Here is a 22,398-nt window from a genome sequence, read left to right as displayed (position 1 = left end):
AATCTTGTAACTCTTTACACTCAATACCTTCCGCCAGAGCATCTACCTTAGACTTCAATTGTGAAAGGAGATAGTTTTGGTATTTCAACATGTGAAACTGGCAATTCAAAGCCCTCATAGCTAGGGTGGAAGAAGTATAAACTTTCTTTCCCCATCTATCCAAAGCCCTGGCCTCTTTATCTGGAGGAACCGGATTTTTGACAACAGAAGCCTTAACACCTTTAGGCCCCTGACTAACAGTTTCTGGGTCTGCCCTAGGACTCTTAAAAGATACTTATGAGCTTCAGGCACCCTATAATACCTATCCGGTTTAACAGGAGCAGGAGGCAAAGAATCAGGATTAAGAGAAGCCTCTGCAAAAACATCTTCCACCACATCCAGAACAGGAGGAATAGCCAAAGGCCTATGCTGGGGTAAAAACAAAAATTCCCTAAGCCTTTTCCTGGAATCAGAGAAGTCCTGACCTTCCCACTTAAAATGCTCCCTCATGGAATGAAGAGTCTCTGAAAAAGAAAAATCCTCAGGAGGAGAAGCAGAAGGAGTAGAATCATCCACATCAGAATCAGAATAAGGAGAATACTCCTGCAAATCTTCAGCCGAAGACTCAAACATCCGAAGCCTGCTCAAAACTCCCTAGTTCAGGTTCCACCCTAGGTCTCTTATCAGGAGGGGGCAAAGAACCTCTAATCAAAGTAATCAAATCTTCTGCCATTTTAAGCATATGCTTCTTGGGCACAGTTCCTGAAGAACTAGGGGTGACACCAACTGAAGCTAAACCTGGCCTGCCTCTGGGGGAAGCCTTGGAAACAGAAGGAGAGGGCCTAACCACCCTAGGAAGGGAGGGGAGTATAGTAACCTGAGAAGCCCCTTCAGCCTGACCTGCCTCCTGAGAGGCCACATCTTGCAATAACAAAGTCTCTCCCTGGGACTCCAAAGAAACCTCCGGCGGAACCACCGGCTCCACCGACACCTCTAAAGAACCGGCGTCCGGTACAGACGGTTCTTCTAGCCTAGGTTTAGCTGCTTTGTCCTTGCGCTTCTTCGAAGAAGCGTCGGAGCATCCGACGGCATTTTATAACTGCACCGCTTCCCGAAGACTAAACTGGCACAATCTAACCTTCTCTTTATAGTGCGCTTATTGAATCTAGCACAAGAGCGACACCCAACAACGTCGTGCTCAGGCCCTAAACAAGGAATACACAAAGTATGATAATCTCTATGCGGTATCTGTTTCCCACAAGAAATACAGTTATTCACTTTTCTGACATCCGGTAAACCACTGAGGCAAGAAAAACTAAAATATTCCCAACGGGTACTTAGCCAACTTTGACTCGGTCTGAAACTCCGAATTCGAAAAATTTCAGAACGCCGAACGGCACTTGCAACGCTGCTTCTGCATCGGACCATGCGGCAAAAAAGACTGAGGATATGACGTCGGTCATGCGCATTTGTACCCTGACGTCCTGATGTCAGTCAAATGCGCCTTGACCGACGTCAGCCTTATACTTTGATATTCGGGCCGACCGAGGACAGCGGACTACCCAAGAGTAAGGACTGCAGCAATGTGAGATGAAGAACATCGTAAACCAACTGTAACTGAAGAACTGAATATTGTACAGGAAATAAAATAAAAGGAAGTGGGATCTTTAGAAAAGTGAAAAAGCAAAATACAGTGGATAGAAAAAGAGTACACACCCCTGTTAAAATGCCAGGTTTTTGTGATATAAAAGAATGAGACCACAATAACTAATTTCAAACTTTCCCACCTTTAATGTGACCTATAACCTGTACAATTAAACTGAAAACAAATCTGTTACGGGAAAAAATATAAAAAATAAAAAACGTACAATAAGCTGGTTGCATAAGTGTGCACACCCTTAAACTAATACTTTGTTGAAGCACCTTTTGATTTAATTACAGCATTCAGTCTTCTTGGGTACATACCTGCCATCAATTAAAGAGACTTTAAAACAATTATGGAATGAAGTACAAATCTGCTCTAACTCTAGGGTCAGACAATTTCAGAATTACTAAACTTTTAATTTTACTTGAAAAAAGAATTAAAGAGATACATTTTTCTCGCTTCAGATTATTTTAACAGTAGCAAGTAAACGCATTACTAGAAACTGGAGTTCAATTCTTTTGTGGTGTTTTATTTACAATGAAAAAAGGCAAATACTCTGGATCTCAAAATACTGAAGTAATGAATTATAAATTATTCACAAAAGTAATTCTGTTTAGCTAAGTATTTTAACCAGAATACTGATGTTATTTAAAGATTTCAGTGCTCAAACCCCCACTTCAGATTTTTATTTTTCTTCCTTTTGTACATACTTTTTCTGCCTCTGCAACTTTCTGAGTCTTATTTATGTGACATTTAGTTTGCAATTTTGAGTCACAGTTAACAACAATTAACCTTGGCATGCTATTACTCACATTTAAAATCACTCTAAAGTACAGTTGTGTACACTTACCATAAATGTAGATGTTAGAGTGTATTCACTGTTGCAGTCATCACCCTGTGGGTTATCTCTGCTGTGGTAGCCCTTGGCCAGCCCGAATACCACAGTCAATGTTTTTCTGCTTCAGCTGCAGTCACCTGTAGTCTGACATCAGGTCGTCAGTGCTATAAAACAAGGCAGCCAACGTCATTACATCAGTTTTTCTTCCCCTAACCCGTCAGAAGCACAAGAAAATAAGGTAAAGCGGTCCTGCTGGCTAAAAAACACCATGGGAAGCTTATGTCCCCCTAGGGGACATGATATAAAGGGGATGGATGGAGGAAAAAGTACAGTTGTGTACACGTACCATAAATGTAGATGTTGGAGTGTATTCACTGTTGCAGTCATCACATTTGGGTTATCTAACCTCAGTCGGCCTGATTATCAAAGTCTTGGGTCCTGCGTCAGTTGCTGTCTCATCTTCCGTGACATCAGGTAGTCAGGGGTATAAAGCATGCAGCAAGTTTTTCTTGCACCAGATGTCAGGTGCCCCCCTAATGGGATGCAATTAAAAATATATATACATATACAAGGTTACACCTCCAACAAAAAAGCAACTACACCAAAAAGCTTTTAAGCATAGTAAAGGACAGTAAAGGAATAGCCAAAAGAAGTCAGGGGGTTGGAGGACCACAACAGTGAATACACTTGAACATCTACATCTATGGCAAGTGTACACAACTGTACTACGTTCTTCGTGTTTCACTGTTGCAGTCTACACAATTGGGTAGATTCCCAAAGCAAAGGATGGGAGGAATCATTTAGATAGCATTAGGACCAGCTATAAGACCCTGCAAGACTGCAGTGGTAAAGCCAGCTCTGGATTTAGAGAAAATTGGTAAATGGTAATGCTTGGTGAAAGTATGTACAGAACTCCAGGTAGCAGCTTCTAGGATGTCCCTGGTAGGTACACCTCTGAGAACAGCTGTAGAGGTAGATGCAGCCCTGGTTGAATGGGGTCCAATCCCCTGTGGGATAGGTTTTCCATGGTGTTTATAGCAGAAATTAATGCAATGGCCTATCGATTTAGAAATGGTTTGCTTTGAAATAGCCTTCCCCTCTGTCCCTGCAGCAACTGCCACCAGCAGTTGTTCAGATTTCCTTTGAGGTTTAGTCCTGTCCAAGTAAAATCTAAGTTGTCTGTGCACATCTAAGGAGTGCAGGATCCTTTCCCCTTTGTTCTGTGGATTAGAAAAGAAGGTTGGCAAATGAATGGACTGATTAACAGCCACACTGGATACAACCGTGGGCATGAAGGAGGGATTGGTCCTGAGGGACACCCTGTCCACATGAAAGATGATGAAAGGCTCCACTGCCATAAGGGCCTGTAGTTCAGATACACTTCTTGCTGAAGTAATTGCTAAAAGGAAGGCTGTTTTCCAAGAAAGAAATTTTAACTCTGCACTTACAGCTGGCTCAAAAGGAGGAAGAGTGAGTTTTCCGAAAACAAAGTTAAGGTCCCAGGCTGGAGTTGGGGCTCTCCTGGGTGGTCTTAAGTTTTTGGCCCCTCTGAGGAACTGCTTGAGCAGTGGATGAGAGAAGAGGTGTGGTTCTGTGTTGTAATGAGCTGAAACCGCTGAGGTGTGAATTTTGACGGAGGATAAAGAAAGGCCCTTGTGAAGCATCTCAGTTAAGTATTGAAGAATCTGAGGTAAATTGGGTGCTGCTGTGCGCATCCCTTGAGTTTGGTTCCAGGCGCAGAATCTTTTCCATTTTTCAGTACAAGATTTTCTAGTACTAGGCCTCATTGCCTCCAAAATGACATCCAACACTTGTTTACTGAGGGATGGTAATGGAGAGATTAGGAAATTAGCCAGGCTCAGGGTTTGAAGTTGAGGGTGCAGAATCTGGCACTCCTGCTGTAACAGCAGGGTAGGGGTCTGAGGCAGGTGCCATGGAGCCAGCAGTGAAAAACTGCGCAAGAGGAAGTACCAGTATTGGCGTGGCCAGTCTGGTGCAATCAGTAGGGGGGAGGTATCATAGAGGGTTAGTGGAGGCAATAAGGCCCTGCAGAACTGCAGTGGTGAAGCCCACCCTGGACTTAGAGTAAAGAGGTAAGTGATAGTGTTTGGTAAAGGTGTGTACTGAACTCCAAGTTGCAGCTTCTAAAATTTCCTTGGTTGGACCCCCACTGAGAAAGGCTGTAGAGGTAGCTGTTGCCCTGGTAGAGTGGGATCTAATGGTAGCAGGAACTGGTTTCCCATGATGGGTATAGCAGAAACGTATGCAATGACCTATCCATTTAGAAATGGTTTGCTTAGATATAGCCTTCCCTTGAGAAGCTGTAGCATAGGATACAAAGAGCTGGTCAGTTTTTCTGAAAGCCTTAGTTTTGTCCAAGTAGTAACGAAGCTGCCTGTGAGATGACTGCAGCAGGGTAACACGATGAACATCTGATAGGTTTTTCCAGCTGAAGGACAGAGCATCCACTTTCCAAGCTTGTCTGTGGGGAGTTCTTGGGCAGAATTTGTCCACTTGGTAGTTCTGGGGGGAGGCAAACAGGTCTATATCTGGGCTCCCCCATTTGTTTATCAACATGTTGAAAATCTTTGGTTCCACTTTCCACTTGTGTGGGTCCATGAGATTTCTGCTGAGTTCGTCTGCCAGTGTATTTAGTTTTCCTGGCAGGAACTGAACTTCGTAGCTCAAGGCTGGGTTCCACAGAGCCATGGTTAGTCTGCAGAGGGGGTAAGAATGGTTACCTCCCTGCTTGTTTATGTATCACATAACAGTGGTGTTGCCCGTCCTTACCATTAATTGTCCTGGAAGAATGTGGTCCTTGAAGGCTGTCAGAGCATTCTGTACAGCTAACAATTCCTTTTGATTGATATGCAGGTGCATTTGACTTGGGTTCAATTTGCCCTGAATGCACTTCGCTGCCATGTGAGCCCCCATGCAGTCTGATGTGTCTGTTAGAGTTTGGGTGGCAGGGGGTAGAGTGAACGGTAGTCCCTTGTTTTGGTGATAGTTCCTTTGGTGGGCAGAGGCCTAACTGTAGGCAAGGTATGATAGGCAGCATTGCTTCTAGATCCTGAGGAATGCTGACACCATAGGCTTTTTAGGTACCACTGTAGTTTCCTCATATGCAGTCTTGCATATGGAATTAGTAGAATGCAGGAGGCCATGAACCCCAAGGCTTGCAGTATTTGCCTTGCAGATATCAGGGTTTTGGAGGCCATTAGTTTGAAGTAAGTTGTCAAATTAATTTGTTTCTCGGGCGTGAGGAAAGTCACCTGGCAAGTTGCGTCCACGCTTGCTCCCAGGAATATAATTTGTTGACAGGGTACCAGCTGTGATTTCTTTTAGTTTATGGTGTACCCCAGGCAAGTTAGCACCTTTTGTACAAATGCCAGATGATTCAAAAGTATGCCCTGGCTTTCTGCCAAAATTAGACAATCGTCCAGGTATGGGTACATTTGAATATTTCTTTGCCTGCAAAATGCAATAATTGGAGCTAGGCACTTAGTGAATACCCTGGGTGTAGTAGATAAGCCAAAGGGCAGTACAGAGAACTGATAGTGCATGTAGCCTGCTTTGAAACGTAGGTATCTTCTGCAAGATTCCCTGATTGGGATGTGCAGTTAGGCAGCTTTTAAATCCACTGTTGCCAACCAGGCATCTTTGCCTAGCATAAGAAGTAACTGGTGAAGTTAGCATCTTGAATTTTGGAATCACCAAAAAGGTGTTTAGTATGGAAACATCCAGGATAGGACACCAAGAGTTGTCTTTTCTGGGTACCAGGAACAGTCCCGAGTAGAAACCTTGTCCCTTTTCCTCATCTGCTACAGTTTGAATAGCCTTTATGCTTAAGAGAGAGAGTACTTGCTTTTGAGCCTCTGCCCACTGATTTGGAGGTAGATATGGCCAACCGTTTGGGGTTGGTAATGTGTGGAAGTGAAATCTGTAACCTTGGGACAATATATTTAACACCGATTTTTCCTGGGTAACGAGTTCCCAATTTTTTGCCTGCAGAGCAAACTTTCCCCCCTAAAGGAGCAGTCAGTTGAGAAGTGTTTGGAAGTTTTAAAGTTAAGTCATTGAGACAGTATACCATAGGGGGGAGTCTTACTACTCCCTGATTTGGAATTGGGAGCCCCACGCTGCTTAGTCCTGTGCGTATCCTGGGACTGAAGCCTGGGTGTTCTGCTGGCTCTGGGTTTGGACTGAGAAGGCCTGGAAGAGGCAGGGAAAGACCAATTCTTAGAGGGCCAATGCCTACTAAATCTTGGAGGTTGTACTTGTAGGAAATCTTCAACAGTTTGCATAGATTTATCTTTTTCCTCCATCTTTTAAAGAACTACTTCTGCTTTGTTGCCAAACAGGCGTTCCTGATTTAAGGGAGCATCCAGCAATTTAGCTTTAACATGATCTGGCAAAGATTGCTCCTTAAGCCAAGCATGCCTTCTAAGTACAGACCCAGTGACAGCAGCCCTGCAAGACGCCTCTAGTGAATCAAAACCACACTGCAAAGTATGCTTACAACCTGTTCAGCAGAATGCATTAAATCCTGTAAATCCTTACTTTCAGCACAGTCAAGAATCAACATCATTTTCTGTTAAAGCAATCCAGTGATATGCTGCTGATACTTTAACATAGGAAACTGGCAGTTTAAGGCCCTAATGGCCAAAGTTGCACAAGTGTATACTTTTGTACCCCATCCATCCAGTGTCCTGGAGTCTATCAGAGGGGGTGGGATTTTTGGCAGTAGTAGCCTTGATGCCCTTGGGTCCCTGTGAAATGGTCTCAGGATCCGCAGTAGGATTTTTAAAAAGGAACTTGTGGGAGTCAGGAACCCTGTAATATCTATCAGGTTTTCTGGGAGCAGGAGGTAAAGAGTCAGGGGCCAAGCTAGATTCAGAAAAGGCATCAACAATGTCTAGTACAGGAGGGATAGCTAAAGGCCTGTGCTAGGGCAGGAGTAAGAAATCCCTAAGCCTCTTTTTAGAATCAGCGTAATCCTGGCTTTCCCAGCGAAAGTGCTCCCTAAGAGTATGCAGGGTTTTACCAAGAGAGAAATACTCTGGGGGGAGAAGCAGAGGTAATAGAGTCCTCTGCATCAGAATCCTCATAGGTAGATAAGGGTAAATCCTGGTCATCAGAGGAAACAGAAATTTCAGAATCCTGGTCAGAAGTATCATACGCAAATTCAGTCCTAGGTCTTTTAGAGGGAGAAGGTTGGCTTCCCCTGATTAAAGTAATAAGGTCATCAGCCATTCTTATCATCTTGTTTTTAGGCATAGAGGCATGACCATGCGGTCTGGGCATCGGTTTTCTAGGCATAGTTCGAGTTTTAGGCCTTGAAGAAGAAGATGGCGTTGTTTTAATATGCAAGTCAGTAGGCCTGAATACACCCTTAGAACCCGGTGCTTGCACAGCGACTCCGGACCCATCCAAGGTAGAGACATCCGCAGGTACGCATCTCACGGCATACTGGACTCCGAATGGGTCTCAGTAGAGGCCTGCAAATCTGAAGTGGCAGGTATCAGGGGTTGCGAAAGTGCCTCACTGAGTACCGGCGAACTGGCTTAGGAGAAGCATCGTTGGCAGCTTTGGACCTAGGCGGCCTGTCTGTCTTTATCCTAGCATTTGTTTCAGAATGTCGGTAGTCGGATGGCTTACCGAAGACATATCTGGATAACTGAACCGAGCACCAAAATATTTAGAAGCAAAAATATACAGACGACGAATAGTTCGTTGCTTAAATAAGGCACAAAACTGACAGCAAAGTACTTTGTGGTCAGGGCCTACACAAGTATGAATGAAAATCTTTGCGAGGTACTTGCTTTCCACAAAAAATACAATTGACTTTTACTGACATTGGTTTAGAGCAAGAAAAAGTTTCCCCAATGGGGTACTTAGCTTTAGTTGAAGACTTCGGTTCTGAAACTCGAAAACGAAAATTTCAGGAGTCGGCCGACCGGCACTTGCGAACTGCTTCTGCTTTGGGCACTGCAAGGCAAGAAAGACTGATGTAATGGCATCGGCTGCATGTTTTATACCCCCAACTACCTGACGTCACGGAAGATGAGACAGCAACTGACGCAGGACACAAGATTTTGATAATCAGGCCGACTGAGGGCTACTGCAAGCAGATAACCCAAATGTGATGACTGCAACAATGAAACAAGAAGAACATCCAGGACTGCAACAGTGAATCCACTCAACATCTATATTTATGGTAAGTGTACACAACTGTACTATTTTCTTTGTGTTTCACTGTTGAAGTCTTCACCTGTGGGAGGATTCCCAAAGCTGAGGAAAGGGGTGGAAGAATAGGTTAGAGCCCTAGGCATGGGTCAGCAAGCCCTGCAGAACTGCAGAGGCAAACTCTGCCCTAGACCCAGAAAAAAAAGAGGAAGGTGGTAATGCTTTGTAAAGGCATGGACAGAGGTCCAGGTGGCAGCTCCCAAGATGTCCCTGGTGGGGACTCCTCTGAGGAATGCTGTGGAAGTGGAGGCTGCCCTGGTGGAATGGGTACGGATAGACTTGGGGGGGGGGGGTTCCCATGTAGTCTGTAGCAGAAATGGATACAGTGTGACATCCATTTAGAAATGGTTTGCTTGGAAACGGGCTTCCCCCTCTACCACTGGGGCAAAGCTGACAACCAGCTGGTCTGTTTTTCTGAAGGGTTTAGTATGGTCTAGATAGTGTGAGCTGTCTGTGCACGTCTAGTGAGTGCAGAATTCTTTCCCCCTTGTTTTGAGGGTTGGGAAAGAAGGTGGGTAGGTGTATGGTCTGGTTGAGGGTCTCATCAGATACCACCTTGGGCATAAAGAAGGGGTTAGTCCTGAGGGAGACCCTGTCTGCATGGAAAATGATGAAGGGTGCAACAGTCATAAGTGCCTGAAGTTCTGAAACCCTTCTGGCCGAGATGATAGCTAGTAGGAAGGCAGTCTTCCAGGAGAGGTATTTCAATTCTGTTGAAGCAGCAGGTTCGAAAGGAGGTAAGGTTAGTTTTTCTAAAACATAATTCAGGTCCCAGGCTGGCATGGGGGCCTTCTGGAAGATCTGATATTAGAAGCCCCTCTGAGGAACTGGTTAAACAAAGGATGAGAGAAGAGGGGTAGGTCTGAATCGTAATGGGCTGAAATGGCTGAGGCATGGATTTTAATAGAAGATAAGGAGAGGCCACTATTAAGCAACTTCGCTAGGTAATCCAAGATAAGAGGGATGGAAGGGTGTGAAGTACTGGCCCCTCTGGACTGGCTCCAGGAGCAGAATCTTTTCCATTTCCTTGCATAAGACTTTTCTGGTGATGGGCCTTCTGGCCTCTGTGATGATGTCTAAGACCGGTTTGCTTTACAAGGACTCTTGGTTAGCTTTTAAGGTATAATCCATGCTGAAACACTGAGTCTGCAAGTCTGGGTGCAGTACCTCCCCCCTCATCTGGGTCAAGAGGTCTGAGATCAGGGGAAGCTGCATGGGGGGGCTGTAAGGTCAGGCTGTGCAGTAAGGGGTACCAATGCTGCCTGGGCCAATCTGGAGCAATGAGGATGGCCTTTGGTCTCTCCTCTCTTATACTGATCAGTACCTTGGGAATTAGAGCCAGAGGAGGCAACGCATACACGAGGGAGTTTCAGGGGAAGGTCAAAGCATCCACCTTCCACGCTAGGAGGTGATGCTCCCTGGTACAGAAACTTGGCAGCTGGTGGATGAGGTGCGAAGCAGAGAGATCCTCCTCTGGGGTCCTCCACTCCTGAGTGATTTGCAGAAAGATTTCCCTGTGGAGCTGCCATTCATGGGGGTCCAGTAAGTTTCTGCTTAGGTGGTCTGCCAGGGTGTTGTTGACTCCTAGTAGGTATTGGGCAATTAGGTGTAGACCCATTGAGGCAGCTGTTAGGCAGAGGTGCATGGCTAGTCTGCACAAGAGGGTAAGATTGTGTCCCCCCTGTCTGTTGATAAACCACAACCACATTACTGTGGTGTTGTCTGTTTTTAGGAGGAGGACACCTGGCCTGAGATGGGGTTTGAAGGATGTCAGAGCCTTTTGTACTGCCATCATTTCTTTCTGATGTGAAGCCTGGCCAGAGGAATTAGAAGTATGCAAGATGCCATGTATCCCAGGGCTTGCAGGAACTTCCTCGCGGTGAGGTGAGTTTTGGAAGCTAGCTGGGTAAACTAGAGAAGCAGGAAGCTCTGCTTTTCTGGGGATAGGAAGGCCATCTGGGATGCTGTTGTCTAGCACAGCTCCCAAGAAAATGATCTTCCTGGTGGGGGTTTGCTTTGATTTCTTCTCGTTGATGGTGAACCCTAGAGAAGTTAGGAGGGATTTGACAAAGAGAAGGGCCCTGGAGCAGCTTTTCTTTGTACTCTGCCTGAATGCGGCAGTCGTCCAAGTAAGGGTAAATCTGTATATTTCTTTGTCTGCAAAATGCTATGGCCAGGGCTAAGCATTTGGTGAATACTCTTGGCGCAGTAGATAGGTCAAAGGGCAGTGCAGAGAACAGAAACTGTTGTGATCCTGCTCTGAAGCGCAGGAATTTCCTGCAGGATTCCCTTATGGAGATAGGCATCCTTTAGGTCTAGGGTCACTAGCCAGGCATTTTTTGTTAGCATAGGAAACAGCTGCTGCAAAGTGAGCATTTTGAATCTGGGGACCACCAATGGTGTGTTCAGAATGGATAGATCCAGGACGGTGTGCCAAGTGCCCTCTTTTCTGGGAACAAGGAATAGTCTGGAATAATTTTTAAGACCCACTGGTACTTTGTTACAGAAATCCAATTTTCTTTGAAGAGGGAGAGCCTTCTTCCTAGTTTTTGGTGAGTGAAGGGAGGGCAGAGGGCGTAGGGGGAGTCATTCTGAATTTTTGCCATAAAAGGGTGGCTTAGAACTCCCTGCCTTTGGGGTGGAAGTGGGTCCACTGTTTGCTTCTCTGCTGGCCCTGGGATAGGGGCCTGGATGGTCTGTCCCTGCGGGGCTTACTTTGGCCCTGTCATCTAGGTGCAGGGAAGGACCAGTGCTTAGAGGGAAAGATCCTGCTGAATCTGGGAGGTTGAACCTGAAAGAAATCTTTTACTGTTTGCATAGATTTTGCTTTGTCTTCCAACTTTTTCGCACCTCCTCTGCTTTGACTCCAAACAGGCGTTACTTATCTAGGGGTGCATCAGTAAGTTTAGACTTGACATGATCAGGTTGAGGTTGTTCCTTCAGCCATGCATGTCTCCTAATAACAGATCCTGTTACTGCTGCCCTGCTAGAGGCTTCTAGAGCATCATATCCACAGTGTAATGAGTGTTCGGCCACTTGACAAGTAGAGTGCAGTAAATCTGCTAACTCTTTTGAATTGGCACAGTCAGGAAAGATTGAAATCTTTTTCTTTAATAGTTCCAAAGTGTGTTGCTGATATTTTAACATATGGAACTGACAATTGAGTGCTTGGATAGCTAAGGTTGCAGAGGTGTATACTTTTTTACCCCATCTGTCCAGAGCTCTGGATTCCTTGTCAGAAGGAATAGGATTCTTGGCAGAACTAGTCTTGGCTCCTTTAGGTCCCTGTGTAATGACCTCTGGGTCTGCAGCAGGATTTCTGTACAGGTATTTGTGAGAATCCGGTACTCTGTAATACCTGTCAGGTTTACTGGGAACAGGCAGGAGGGCACCAGGGGCTAAGCTGGATTCATGGAAAACGTCATCCACCACTTCTAATATGAGCCCACCATAGGAACTCCTGTTTTAAGCATGGAATTAGTGGGATTTCTGTTTCTAGACTGTGTCTGTGTTGGGACCATATATTCTTTAGGTACCACTGTAGTTTCCTCATATGTAGTCTGGCAAATGGGACCAAGATTATGCATGATGCCATGAAGCCCAAGGCCTGTAGAAATTTTCTTGCTGTTAACTTGTTCAGTTTTGTTAGTGCCAAGAAGTAAAGAGGAAGTTCTTTTGTTTTCTGTAGTCAGGAATGCCATTTGTTGTACTGTGTCCAATTCCAGCAAGAATGTCCTTGTTTGGGATGGTATCAGCCTTGACTTTTGTAAATTGACTGTGTATCCCAGTCCTTGTAGCAAGTAAATGACCCTTTGTAAATCTGTTGTCAGCTTGCTTTTGTTGTCCCCTTGTAGCAGGCAGTCGTCCAGGTATGGGTAAATTTGAATTCCCTGTAGTCTGCAATGGGCGATTACTGATGCCAGGCATTTTGTAAATACTCTGGGCGCAGTAGATAAGCCAAAGGGCAATGCTGAGAATTGATAGTGCTCTGATCCTGCAAGAAATCTGAGGTATCTTCTGCAGATTGGTCGAATGGGGACGTGCAGGTATGCCTCCTTGAGATCTAGAGTTACCAGCCAAGACTCCTTGCCCAGCATGGGAAGAAGTTGCTGTAGGGTCAGCATTTTGAATTTTGGGACAATGATGTATGTATTTAAGGTGGACAGGTAGAATTGGTCTCAACTTTTTCCTTTCTTGGAACTAGGAATAGTCTGGAGTAGAACCCTTTCCTTGTTCTGCTGTTGGCACTCTTTCCACAGCTCTCATGTTTGCTAACTCCATTATCTGGCGTAGAGCCTCTGTTTTTGATTTGGAGGTAGATTTGGCATTCCTCTTTTGACTGGTAAAGTGTGGAAGTGAAACCGTAACCTTGATCTATGGTTTGTAAAATCCACTTGGTCTTTTGTTATGTAGTGCCAGTTCTTTGAAAATAAGGTTAACTTTCCGCCTAGAGGAGCTGCTATTTGTTCCCTGGTAGGTGGATTTAGGATTAAGTCACTGTGGTTGTGCTGATGTAGTGGCAGTGGCTGTGTCTGTGCCTCTGTTGTTACCTTGCCACTGTCGTCCTCTGTAGGCACCTCCTCTGGATTGGTTTCTGCCTCTGGAACGTCTATTCCTGCCCTTTGAAATTTTGTGGAGTCAGGAAAGGACCAATTTTGGCAGGCCAGTTCCTGCTAAACCTTGGGGTTGAACCTGCAAGAAATCTTTAACAGTTTGAACAGATTTTGCCTTTTCTTCCATTTTCTTCATAACCTGCTGGGCAGGTGTACCAAACAGACTTGTCTTGTCCATAGGAGCATCTAGCAACTTAGCTTTAACATGATCCGGTAAAGCTTGTTCCTTTAGCCATGCATGCCTTCTTATCACTGTGCCTGTCATGGCTGATCTAAATGAAGCCTCCAGTGCATCATAGCCACATTTTAAGGAATGGTTGCTAACCTGTTGTATGTTATTTACCATCTCTAATACATATTTCTTATCAAGAGATTCATCAGTAGTTAGTTTTTTAGTTAACTGATCAAGCATAAACTCTTGGTATTGTATCATGAAACTGACAGTTTAAAGCTCTAGCTGAGAGAGTAGCTGAAGTGTAGACCTTTTTACCCCATCTGTCTAGTGACCTTGCTTCCCTTTCAGAAGGAATAGGGTTTTAGCTGTGGTCGGCTACTGCCTTGGGACCCTGGGATATAGTTTCTGGGTCTGCAAGTGGGGCCTTGTAAAGGTGGTGATGAGTATCTGGCACCCTGTAAAATCTGTCTGGTTTGGCAGGGGCTGGGGGTAAAGAATCTGGAGCGGAGCAAACATCATTGAAAGCATCATCCACCACAGAGAGAACAGGAGGTATAGCTAAGGGCCTGTGCTGTGGGAGGTGCAGAAAGGTCCTAAGTCTTTTCTGGAGTCTGAAAAATCCTGTTGCTGCCATTGGAACTGTTCTCGCATGGCATGCAAGGTTTCCCCAAAGGAGAATTCTTCTGGTGCGGAAGCAGCTGGAATGGATTCTTCAGCATCAGAATCTTCAAAATTGGAGAAGGGAGCCTCAGGCTGGTCAGTTATGTCTGATTCATCAGCAGAATCATCAGAAGACACTGGCTCAGGGGCTCTGCCCTAGGTCTCTTCTCTGGGGGCTGAGAGGCCCTGTCTGGGTGAGATTGAGATCCTCTAATTAAAGAAATTAAATCTTCTGCCAAAGAAAGCATTTGAGAACTAGAAGAGGGCCTGGATGAGGGGGTTTAACAGGCACTGATTTAGTAGTCTTGGCTGCTTTAGCCCTGGCGAAGGCCTTAATGGACATGGCTGCTGGAGGCCTAGCAGCACCACGTGCTGGGGTAGAGACATCCAAGGGATGGTGTCTGATAAGTCAACCACCGTAGTGGGTAAAATTTCTGAGGTCGATTCAAGAATTGTAGCAGGGGCCTCAGTTGTAAGAATAGGTTCAGCTGTACTTTGAGCAGTTTTCGGTTTCGCCGAAACCGAGACACTCATGATTTGCTTTGCCGTGGTTTCGGCGAAACGCGGACCGCGAAGTCGGTCTTTATCTTTGCGTTTTGGAAGATTGGGTAGTCGGAGGATCCGGCGGCATAATGTACGCAAAATCAGTACCGAAAAACTGTTCTGCAAACTCCGACCGACGCCTGCGTTCGTCGGTTGAAAGAGGCACAGGCGAACAGGCTGCTACGTGGGCTGGGCCTAAACAAGGCAGACAGTAAGAGTGGAAATCTTTATGAGGTATTTGTTTCACAGGTTAAACAATTGTTAACTTTTTCTGACATCGGCTGAGGCAAGAAAGAGTCCCCAATGGGTACTTAGCTTTAGAAGTCTTGGTAGTATTCGGTAGAAGTAATCTCTGGATCCGACCGACCGGCACTTGCGAACAGCTTCTGCTTGGGCGCACGGCAAGAAAGACTGAGGAAAATGGCGTCGGCTGATGCTTTTATACCGAACCAACAGAGATGGCGTCGGGGGAGTGCGACATCAGCCGAAGCCGGACCCGGACTTTGGAATCCGGCCGACTGCAGGGCTGCCTGACGACAGGACAACCCACTTGTTATGACTGCAGATGCATCCATGAAGGACATCATCCAGGACTGCAACAGTGAATCCACTCAACATCTATATTTATGGTAAGTGTACACAACTGTACTATTTTCTTTGTGTTTCACTGTTGCAGTCTTCACCTGTGGGAGGATTCCCAAAGCTGAGGAGAGGGGTGGAAGAATAGGTTAGAGCCCTAGGCATGGGTCAGCAAGCCCTGCAGAACTGCAGAGGCAAACTCTGCCCTAGACCCAGAAAAAAAAGAGGTAGGTGGTAATGCTTTGTAAAGGCATGGACAGAAGTCCAGGTGGCAGCTCCCAAGATGTCCCTGGTGGGGACTCCTCTGAGGAATGCTGTGGAAGTGGAGGCTGCCCTGGTGGAATGGGTACGGATAGACTTGGGGGGGGTTCCCATGTAGTCTGTAGCAGAAATGGATACAGTGTGACATCCATTTAGAAATGGTTTGCTTGGAAACGGGCTTCCCCCTCTACCACTGGGGCAAAGCTGACAACCAGCTGGTCTGTTTTTCTGAAGGGTTTAGTATGGTCTAGATAGTATGTGAGCTGTCTGTGCACGTCTAGTGAGTGCAGAATTCTTTCCCCCTTGTTTTGAGGGTTGGGAAAGAAGGTGGGTAGGTGTATGGTCTGGTTGAGGGTCTCATCAGATACCACCTTGGGCATAAAGAAGGGATTAGTCCTGAGGGAGACCCTGTCTGCATGGAAAATGATGAAGGGTGCAACAGCCATAAGTGCCTGAAGTTCTGAAACCCTTCTGGCCGAGATGATAGCTAGTAGGAAGGCAGTCTTCCAGGAGAGGTATTTCAATTCTGTTGAAGCAGCAGGTTCGAAAGGAGGTAAGGTTAGTTTTTCTAAAACATAATTCAGGTCCCAGGGTGGCATGGGGGCCTTCTGGAAGATCTGATATTAGAAGCCCCTCTGAGGAACTGGTTAAACAAAGGATGAGAGAAGAGGGGTAGGTCTGAATCGTAATGGGCTGAAATGGCTGAGGCATGGATTTTAATAGAAGATAAGGAGAGGCCACTATTAAGCAACTTCGCTAGGTAATCCAAGATAAGAGGGATGGAAGGGTGTGAAGTACTGGCCCCTCTGGACTGGCTCCAGGAGCAGAATCTTTTCCATTTCCTTGCATAAGACTTTTCTGGTGATGGGCCTTCTGGCCTCTGTGATGATGTCTAAGACCGGTTTGCTTTACAGGGACTCTTGGTTAGCTTTTAAGGTATAATCCATGCTGAAACACTGAGTCTGCAAGTCTGGGTGCAGTACCTCCCCCCTCATCTGGGTCAAGAGGTCTGAGATCAGGGGAAGCTGCATGGGGGGGCTGTAAGGTCAGGCTGTGCAGTAAGGGTACCAATGCTGCCTGGGCCAATCTGGAGCAATGAGGATGGCCTTTGGTCTCTCCTCTCTTATACTGATCAGTACCTTGGGAATTAGAGCCAGAGGAGGCAACGCATACACGAGGGAGTTTCAGGGGAAGGTCAAAGCATCCACCTTCCACGCTAGGAGGTGATGCTCCCTGGTACAGAAACTTGGCAGCTGGTGGATGAGGTGCGAAGCAGAGAGATCCTCCTCTGGGGTCCTCCACTCCTGAGTGATTTGCAGAAAGATTTCCCTGTGGAGCTGCCATTCGTGGGGGTCCAGTAAGTTTCTGCTTAGGTGGTCTGCCAGGGTGTTGTTGACTCCTAGTAGGTATTGGGCAATTAGGTGTAGACCCATTGAGGCAGCTGTTAGGCAGAGGTGCATGGCTAGTCTGCACAAGAGGGTAAGATTGTGTCCCCCCTGTCTGTTGATAAACCACAACCACATTACTGTGGTGGTGTCTGTTTTTAGGAGGAGGACACCTGGCCTGAGATGGGGTTTGAAGGATGTCAGAGCCTTTTGTACTGCCATCATTTCTTTCTGATGTGAAGCCTGGCCAGAGGAATTAGAAGTATGCAAGATGCCATGTATCCCAGGGCTTGCAGGAACTTCCTCGCGGTGAGGTGAGTTTTGGAAGCTAGCTGGGTAAACTAGAGAGGCAGGAAGCTCTGCTTTTCTGGGGATAGGAAGGCCATCTGGGATGCTGTTGTCTAGCACAGCTCCCAAGAAAATGATCTTCCTGGTGGGGGTTTGCTTTGATTTCTTCTCGTTGATGGTGAACCCTAGAGAAGTTAGGAGGGATTTGACAAAGAGAAGGGCCCTGGAGCAGCTTTTCTTTGTACTCTGCCTGAATGCGCAGTCGCCCAAGTAAGGGTAAATCTGTATATTTCTTTGTCTGCAAAATGCTATGGCCAGGGCTAAGCATTTGGTGAATACTCTTGGCGCAGTAGATAGGTCAAAGGGCAGTGCAGAGAACAGAAACTGTTGTGATCCTGCTCTGAAGCGCAGGAATTTCCTGCAGGATTCCCTTATGGAGATAGGCATCCTTTAGGTCTAGGGTCACTAGCCAGGCATTTTTTGTTAGCATAGGAAGCAGCTGCTGCAAAGTGAGCATTTTGAATCTGGGGACCACCAATGGTGTGTTCAGAATGGATAGATCCAGGACGGTGTGCCAAGTGCCCTCTTTTCTGGGAACAAGGAATAGTCTGGAATAATTTTTAAGACCCACTGGTACTTTGTTACAGAAATCCAATTTTCTTTGAAGAGGGAGAGCCTTCTTCCTAGTTTTTGGTGAGTGAAGGGAGGGCAGAGGGCGTAGGGGGAGTTATTCTGAATTTTTGCCATAGAAGGGTGGCTTAGAACTCCCTGCCTTTGGGGTGGAAGTGGGTCCACTGTTTGCTTCTCTGCTGGCCCTGGGATAGGGGCCTGGATGGTCTGTCCTGGGGCTTACTTTGGCCCTGTCATCTAGGTGCAGGGAAGGACCAGTGCTTAGAGGGAAAGATCCTGCTGAATCTGGGAGGTTGAACCTGAAAGAAATCTTTTACTGTTTGCATAGATTTTGCTTTGTCTTCCAACTTTTTTGCACCTCCTCTGCTTTGACTCCAAACAGGCGTTACTTATCTAGGGGTGCATCAATAAGTTTAGACTTGACATGATCAGGTTGAGGTTGTTCCTTCAGCCATGCATGTCTCCTAATAACAGATCCTGTTACTGCTGCCCTGCTAGAGGCTTCTAGAGCATCATATCCACAGTGTAATGAGTGTTCGGCCACTTGACAAGTAGAGTGCAGTAAATCTGCTAACTCTTTTGAATTGGCAGTCAGAAAAGATTGAAATCTTTTTCTTTAATAGTTCCAAAGTGTGTTGCTGATATTTTAACATATGGAACTGACAATTGAGTGCTTGGATAGCTAAGGTTGCAGAGGTGTATACTTTTTTACCCCATCTGTCCAGAGCTCTGGATTCCTTGTCAGAAGGAATAGGATTCTTGGCAGAACTAGTCTTGGCTCCTTTAGGTCCCTGTGTAATGACCTCTGGGTCTGCAGCAGGATTTCTGTACAGGTATTTGTGAGAATCCGGTACTCTGTAATACCTGTCAGGTTTACTGGGAACAGGCAGGAGGGCACCAGGGGCTAAGCTGGATTCATGGAAAATGTCATCCACCACTTCTAATATAGGGGGGATGGCCAGGGGTCTGTGGTGGGGCAGGTCCAGAAACTTAAGTCCTTTCTTAGACTGAGGGGAAGTCCTGAGATTCCCACTGGAAATGTTCCCTAAGGATGTGAAGGGTTTCCCCGAAGGAAAGGTCCTCTGGAGAGGAAGCAGAAAGGATGGATTTCTCTGCATCTGAATCCTCATAAGGAGACAGAGGTTGCTGTTCCTCTTCAAAATCTGAATAGTCAGATTCCTCGGAATCCTGTTCTGGCATAATTTCTGGAGAAGAGTGCCTTTTACTTTTAGAAGCAGTGGCCTGACTACCCCGAATAAGGGAGATGAGATCCTCTACCATTTTAAGCATTTGTGCTTGGGGTGGTGGAGCAGGAGCAAGATGGTGGTTAGAAGCAGATTTTCTAGGGGTGGCCTGGCTTCTAGGCCTGGGAAAATCCAACAGTCTGAAAGAAATGGTATTCGGATGAGAAGACATTGGTTTTGACTAGATTTGGTAGTGTGAAAGGCCTCCTTGGAAGCCGGTGCCTGCGCAGCGGCTCTAGACCCAACCGAGGCAGAGACTGCCAAAGGCTTGGAAGACTAAAGATTTCTGCGGCATACCAGACTCCAAAAGGGTCTCGGTAGAGGCCTGCGTAGACACTGAATCTGGCATCAGGGGCTGCGAAAGTGCCTCACTGAATTCCAGAGAACTGACTACCTGCTTAGTGGTAGCGTCGTCTGAAGGCTTAGTCTTGTGAGGTCTGTCTCTATCTTTATCTCTGCATTTTTCAGAATGTCCACGGATTGTTGGCTGATGGACACCACATTGGAATGCGAAGACAGAACACGAAAATAACAGTCTACAAAAAGAGCTCTACGGCGAATGGTTCTCGCATTAAAGAGGGCACAGTACGGGCGACATGGTCTGGGCCTAAACAAGTGACGCAGTAAGAATGGACGTCTCAGTGTGGGATCTGCTTTCCACAGGCAAGACAATTGTTAACTTTTTTGGACATCAGTTAGTGCAAGAAAAAAGGTCCCCAACGGGGTACTTGGCTATAGACCTTTTCAACTGAAATTCAAACTCTGGTAGTGACTGTCCGGCACTCGTGTGAACTGCTTCTGCTATGGGCTCCAAAGCAAGAAAATAATGTAACGACATCGGCTGCCTTGTTTTACAGCACTGACGACCTGACGTCAGACTACAGGCAACTGCATTCAAAGCAGAAAAACACTGACTGTGGTATTCGGGCCGGCTGAGAGCTACGACATCAGGAATAACCCACAGGTGATGACTGCAACAGTGAAACACTAAGAACATCTGATGTTTTGCTGACTAACAATAAAAACTGAATAAATGGCTTCCACTTGGAAAATGAAAAGTTAGACGGAGTCAAATCTTACGATTTATTGCTATGGTCACATTCCCTCAAGAATATCCTCCTTAATTACTACAAGTTAACACATTAATGACAGTTACCAGTCATTCCTTAAGGACAAATTATGTACAATTACATGCATATGGTTATGTCACAAACAGTACTAAGTCAAGGCCACTGTACAGATAAACTGTCCTTAAAGCATCATTCCAGGTTTGCAGCGTGAGAATGCATTTAATTTTACTACCATTATAACTTACCCGCTCCATTATAGCTGTAGACAAGGCAGGTTACATTGGCCTTTGACGAGCTATTTATCTGAAAGAGTACAACATAAAATGGATCTAACAAGAACTGAGCTACATCAAGGTGTTCATAGAAAACAATTACTTTTTGAAATATACATGTGTACATGCTTTTTTGCTATATGTTGTGGTTTAAATTACTTAATTATCTATGACATTAATATGTTAAACATACCAAAAAAACTGCTTCTTAGCTGTGGGGTTTGGGGTTCAATCCTTACCTCTGGCTTGGTAACTTGCATTATAATTTATGGTGGCAATAAGCTAGAGCCTGTGGATAAGTGACAATTTTGTTGTGTTTTGACAGTAACAGATGGAGGCTAGCTATCACCTCCATGAAGGCAACTCGTTTCCACTTAAAGAACTTAGCCCATATCAAGCACCTTCTCAGAACTCTTTTGTAACTACATACCCTGGCCCCTTGTGTTGAATTTCAAGGTCCAGTTTTTAATTCTTATTCATCTTTGAAGTTTTAGAACTGGTCTATTTAGTTCTGTATAATTTAACTCAAACTACCAACAAAGGAAAAACTCTTGTGCTACAAAAGCTATTGTGAAGCCACAGTAACCTGAAGGAAGGAGGAAAGTAGACTGCAATAGTAGTCATAACAGCCTCCTTCTCCACAACCTGACATGCACAGGAGCCACTCAGACTGCAATAGTAGTCATAACAGCCTCCTTCTCCACAACCTGACATGCACAGGAGCCACTCAGCCTGACATGCACAGGAGCCACTCAGACTGCAATAGTAGTCATAACAGCCTCCTTCTCCACAACCTGACATGCACAGGAGCCACTCAGACTGCAATAGTAGTCATAACAGCCTCCTTCTCCACAACCTGACATGCACAGGAGCCACTCACACACATGCGTGAGACCACCCACCAACGTGTGTGCCGACTTCAGCAAAAAGTAAAAAACTGCACACTACTACTCGTTCTGCACCGATACCAAATCCTACAAACACTTCCACAAAGAACTTGAGCTGACAAACTTGTTCTTTACCATGCACCCATGATTCACACAGCGCTGTACAGTTCAAAAATGCAGTTTCATCTACTCCCAATAAAGACTACTCCTAATAAGATAGAAGACAAAGTCCAAAATTCTCCACTGGATAATAAGGCACCAAGGCCTCATCAGAATCAAAAATGTAAACAGTGTTACCAAATTAGGACTAAAACATCTTATGAAATTCATGGAAGCTAAAACGAAACTAAAAGCTATGATCCTTTTATATTTATATGCACAGTAGTCCTTATACCACCAGAACTCTAACCATTTCTGGCAAAGCATCAAAAAATTGTTGAACCCTGTGTAAGGTGATACAACCAAGGTGTTCCCCACAACCAAAACCCAATGCAGTGGCCTCCATAGTTTGCTACTTTTACTAATACCAGCAGTCTTTTTATAGTCACTGACACTATGGACATCTTAAGACCCGGATCATGATAAAATGGGGCAATACTCAGGATAATAAAGTACAGCTGTGTACACTTACCAAAAATGTAGATGTTCGAGTGTATTCACTGTTGCAGTCATCACATTTGGGTTATCCCTGCCAGTGTAGCCCTCAGCCGGCCCGAATAGCAGAGGCTTAGTATTTCTGCATTGGTTGGTGTCACTTTAGGACTGACGTCAGGTCGTCAGTAGTATAACATAAGGCAGCAGACGTGATTACATCAGTTTTTCTTGCCCTAACCTGTCAGGAGCCCCCAAGTAGGAGCCAGGTTCTGGGGGAAGAACCCCACTAGTAGAAAGTAAATACCAATATGCCCCTTGTAAGGAAAGAGAAGAAAAGGGGGAAGGAGGGAGGGAAACCAGGACAACAGTGAAAACACTCGAACATCTACATTTATGGTAAGTGTACACAACTGTGCTATGTTCATGTTTCACTGTTGCAGTCTTCATATTTGGGTTGATTCCCAAAGCTGAGGAAATGGGTGGAGTCAG

At 45.5% G+C, this 22,398-nt stretch overlaps 1 protein-coding gene across 1 annotated transcript in view; it reads right to left on the bottom strand.

Annotated features, from left to right (window-relative positions):
• Positions 1–22,398, bottom strand: part of DCAF8 (DDB1 and CUL4 associated factor 8) — a 1,751,511-nt gene that overhangs the window by 724,733 nt on the left and 1,004,380 nt on the right. Inside the window, exon 9 of the mRNA XM_044059248.1 lies at positions 20,402–20,459. Coding sequence (XP_043915183.1) covers positions 20,402–20,459 — 58 coding nt within the window. The remainder of the gene's footprint in view (positions 1–20,401; positions 20,460–22,398) is intronic.

This window comes from Protopterus annectens, chromosome 17.part0, assembly GCF_019279795.1.
Source record: "Protopterus annectens isolate FY-2018-M chromosome 17.part0, PAN1.0, whole genome shotgun sequence".
Classification (NCBI taxonomy): domain Eukaryota; kingdom Metazoa; phylum Chordata; order Ceratodontiformes; family Protopteridae; genus Protopterus; species Protopterus annectens.
The sequence above is the reverse complement of the archived record's forward strand: the minus strand, read 5'-3'. Positions and strand labels throughout refer to the sequence as shown.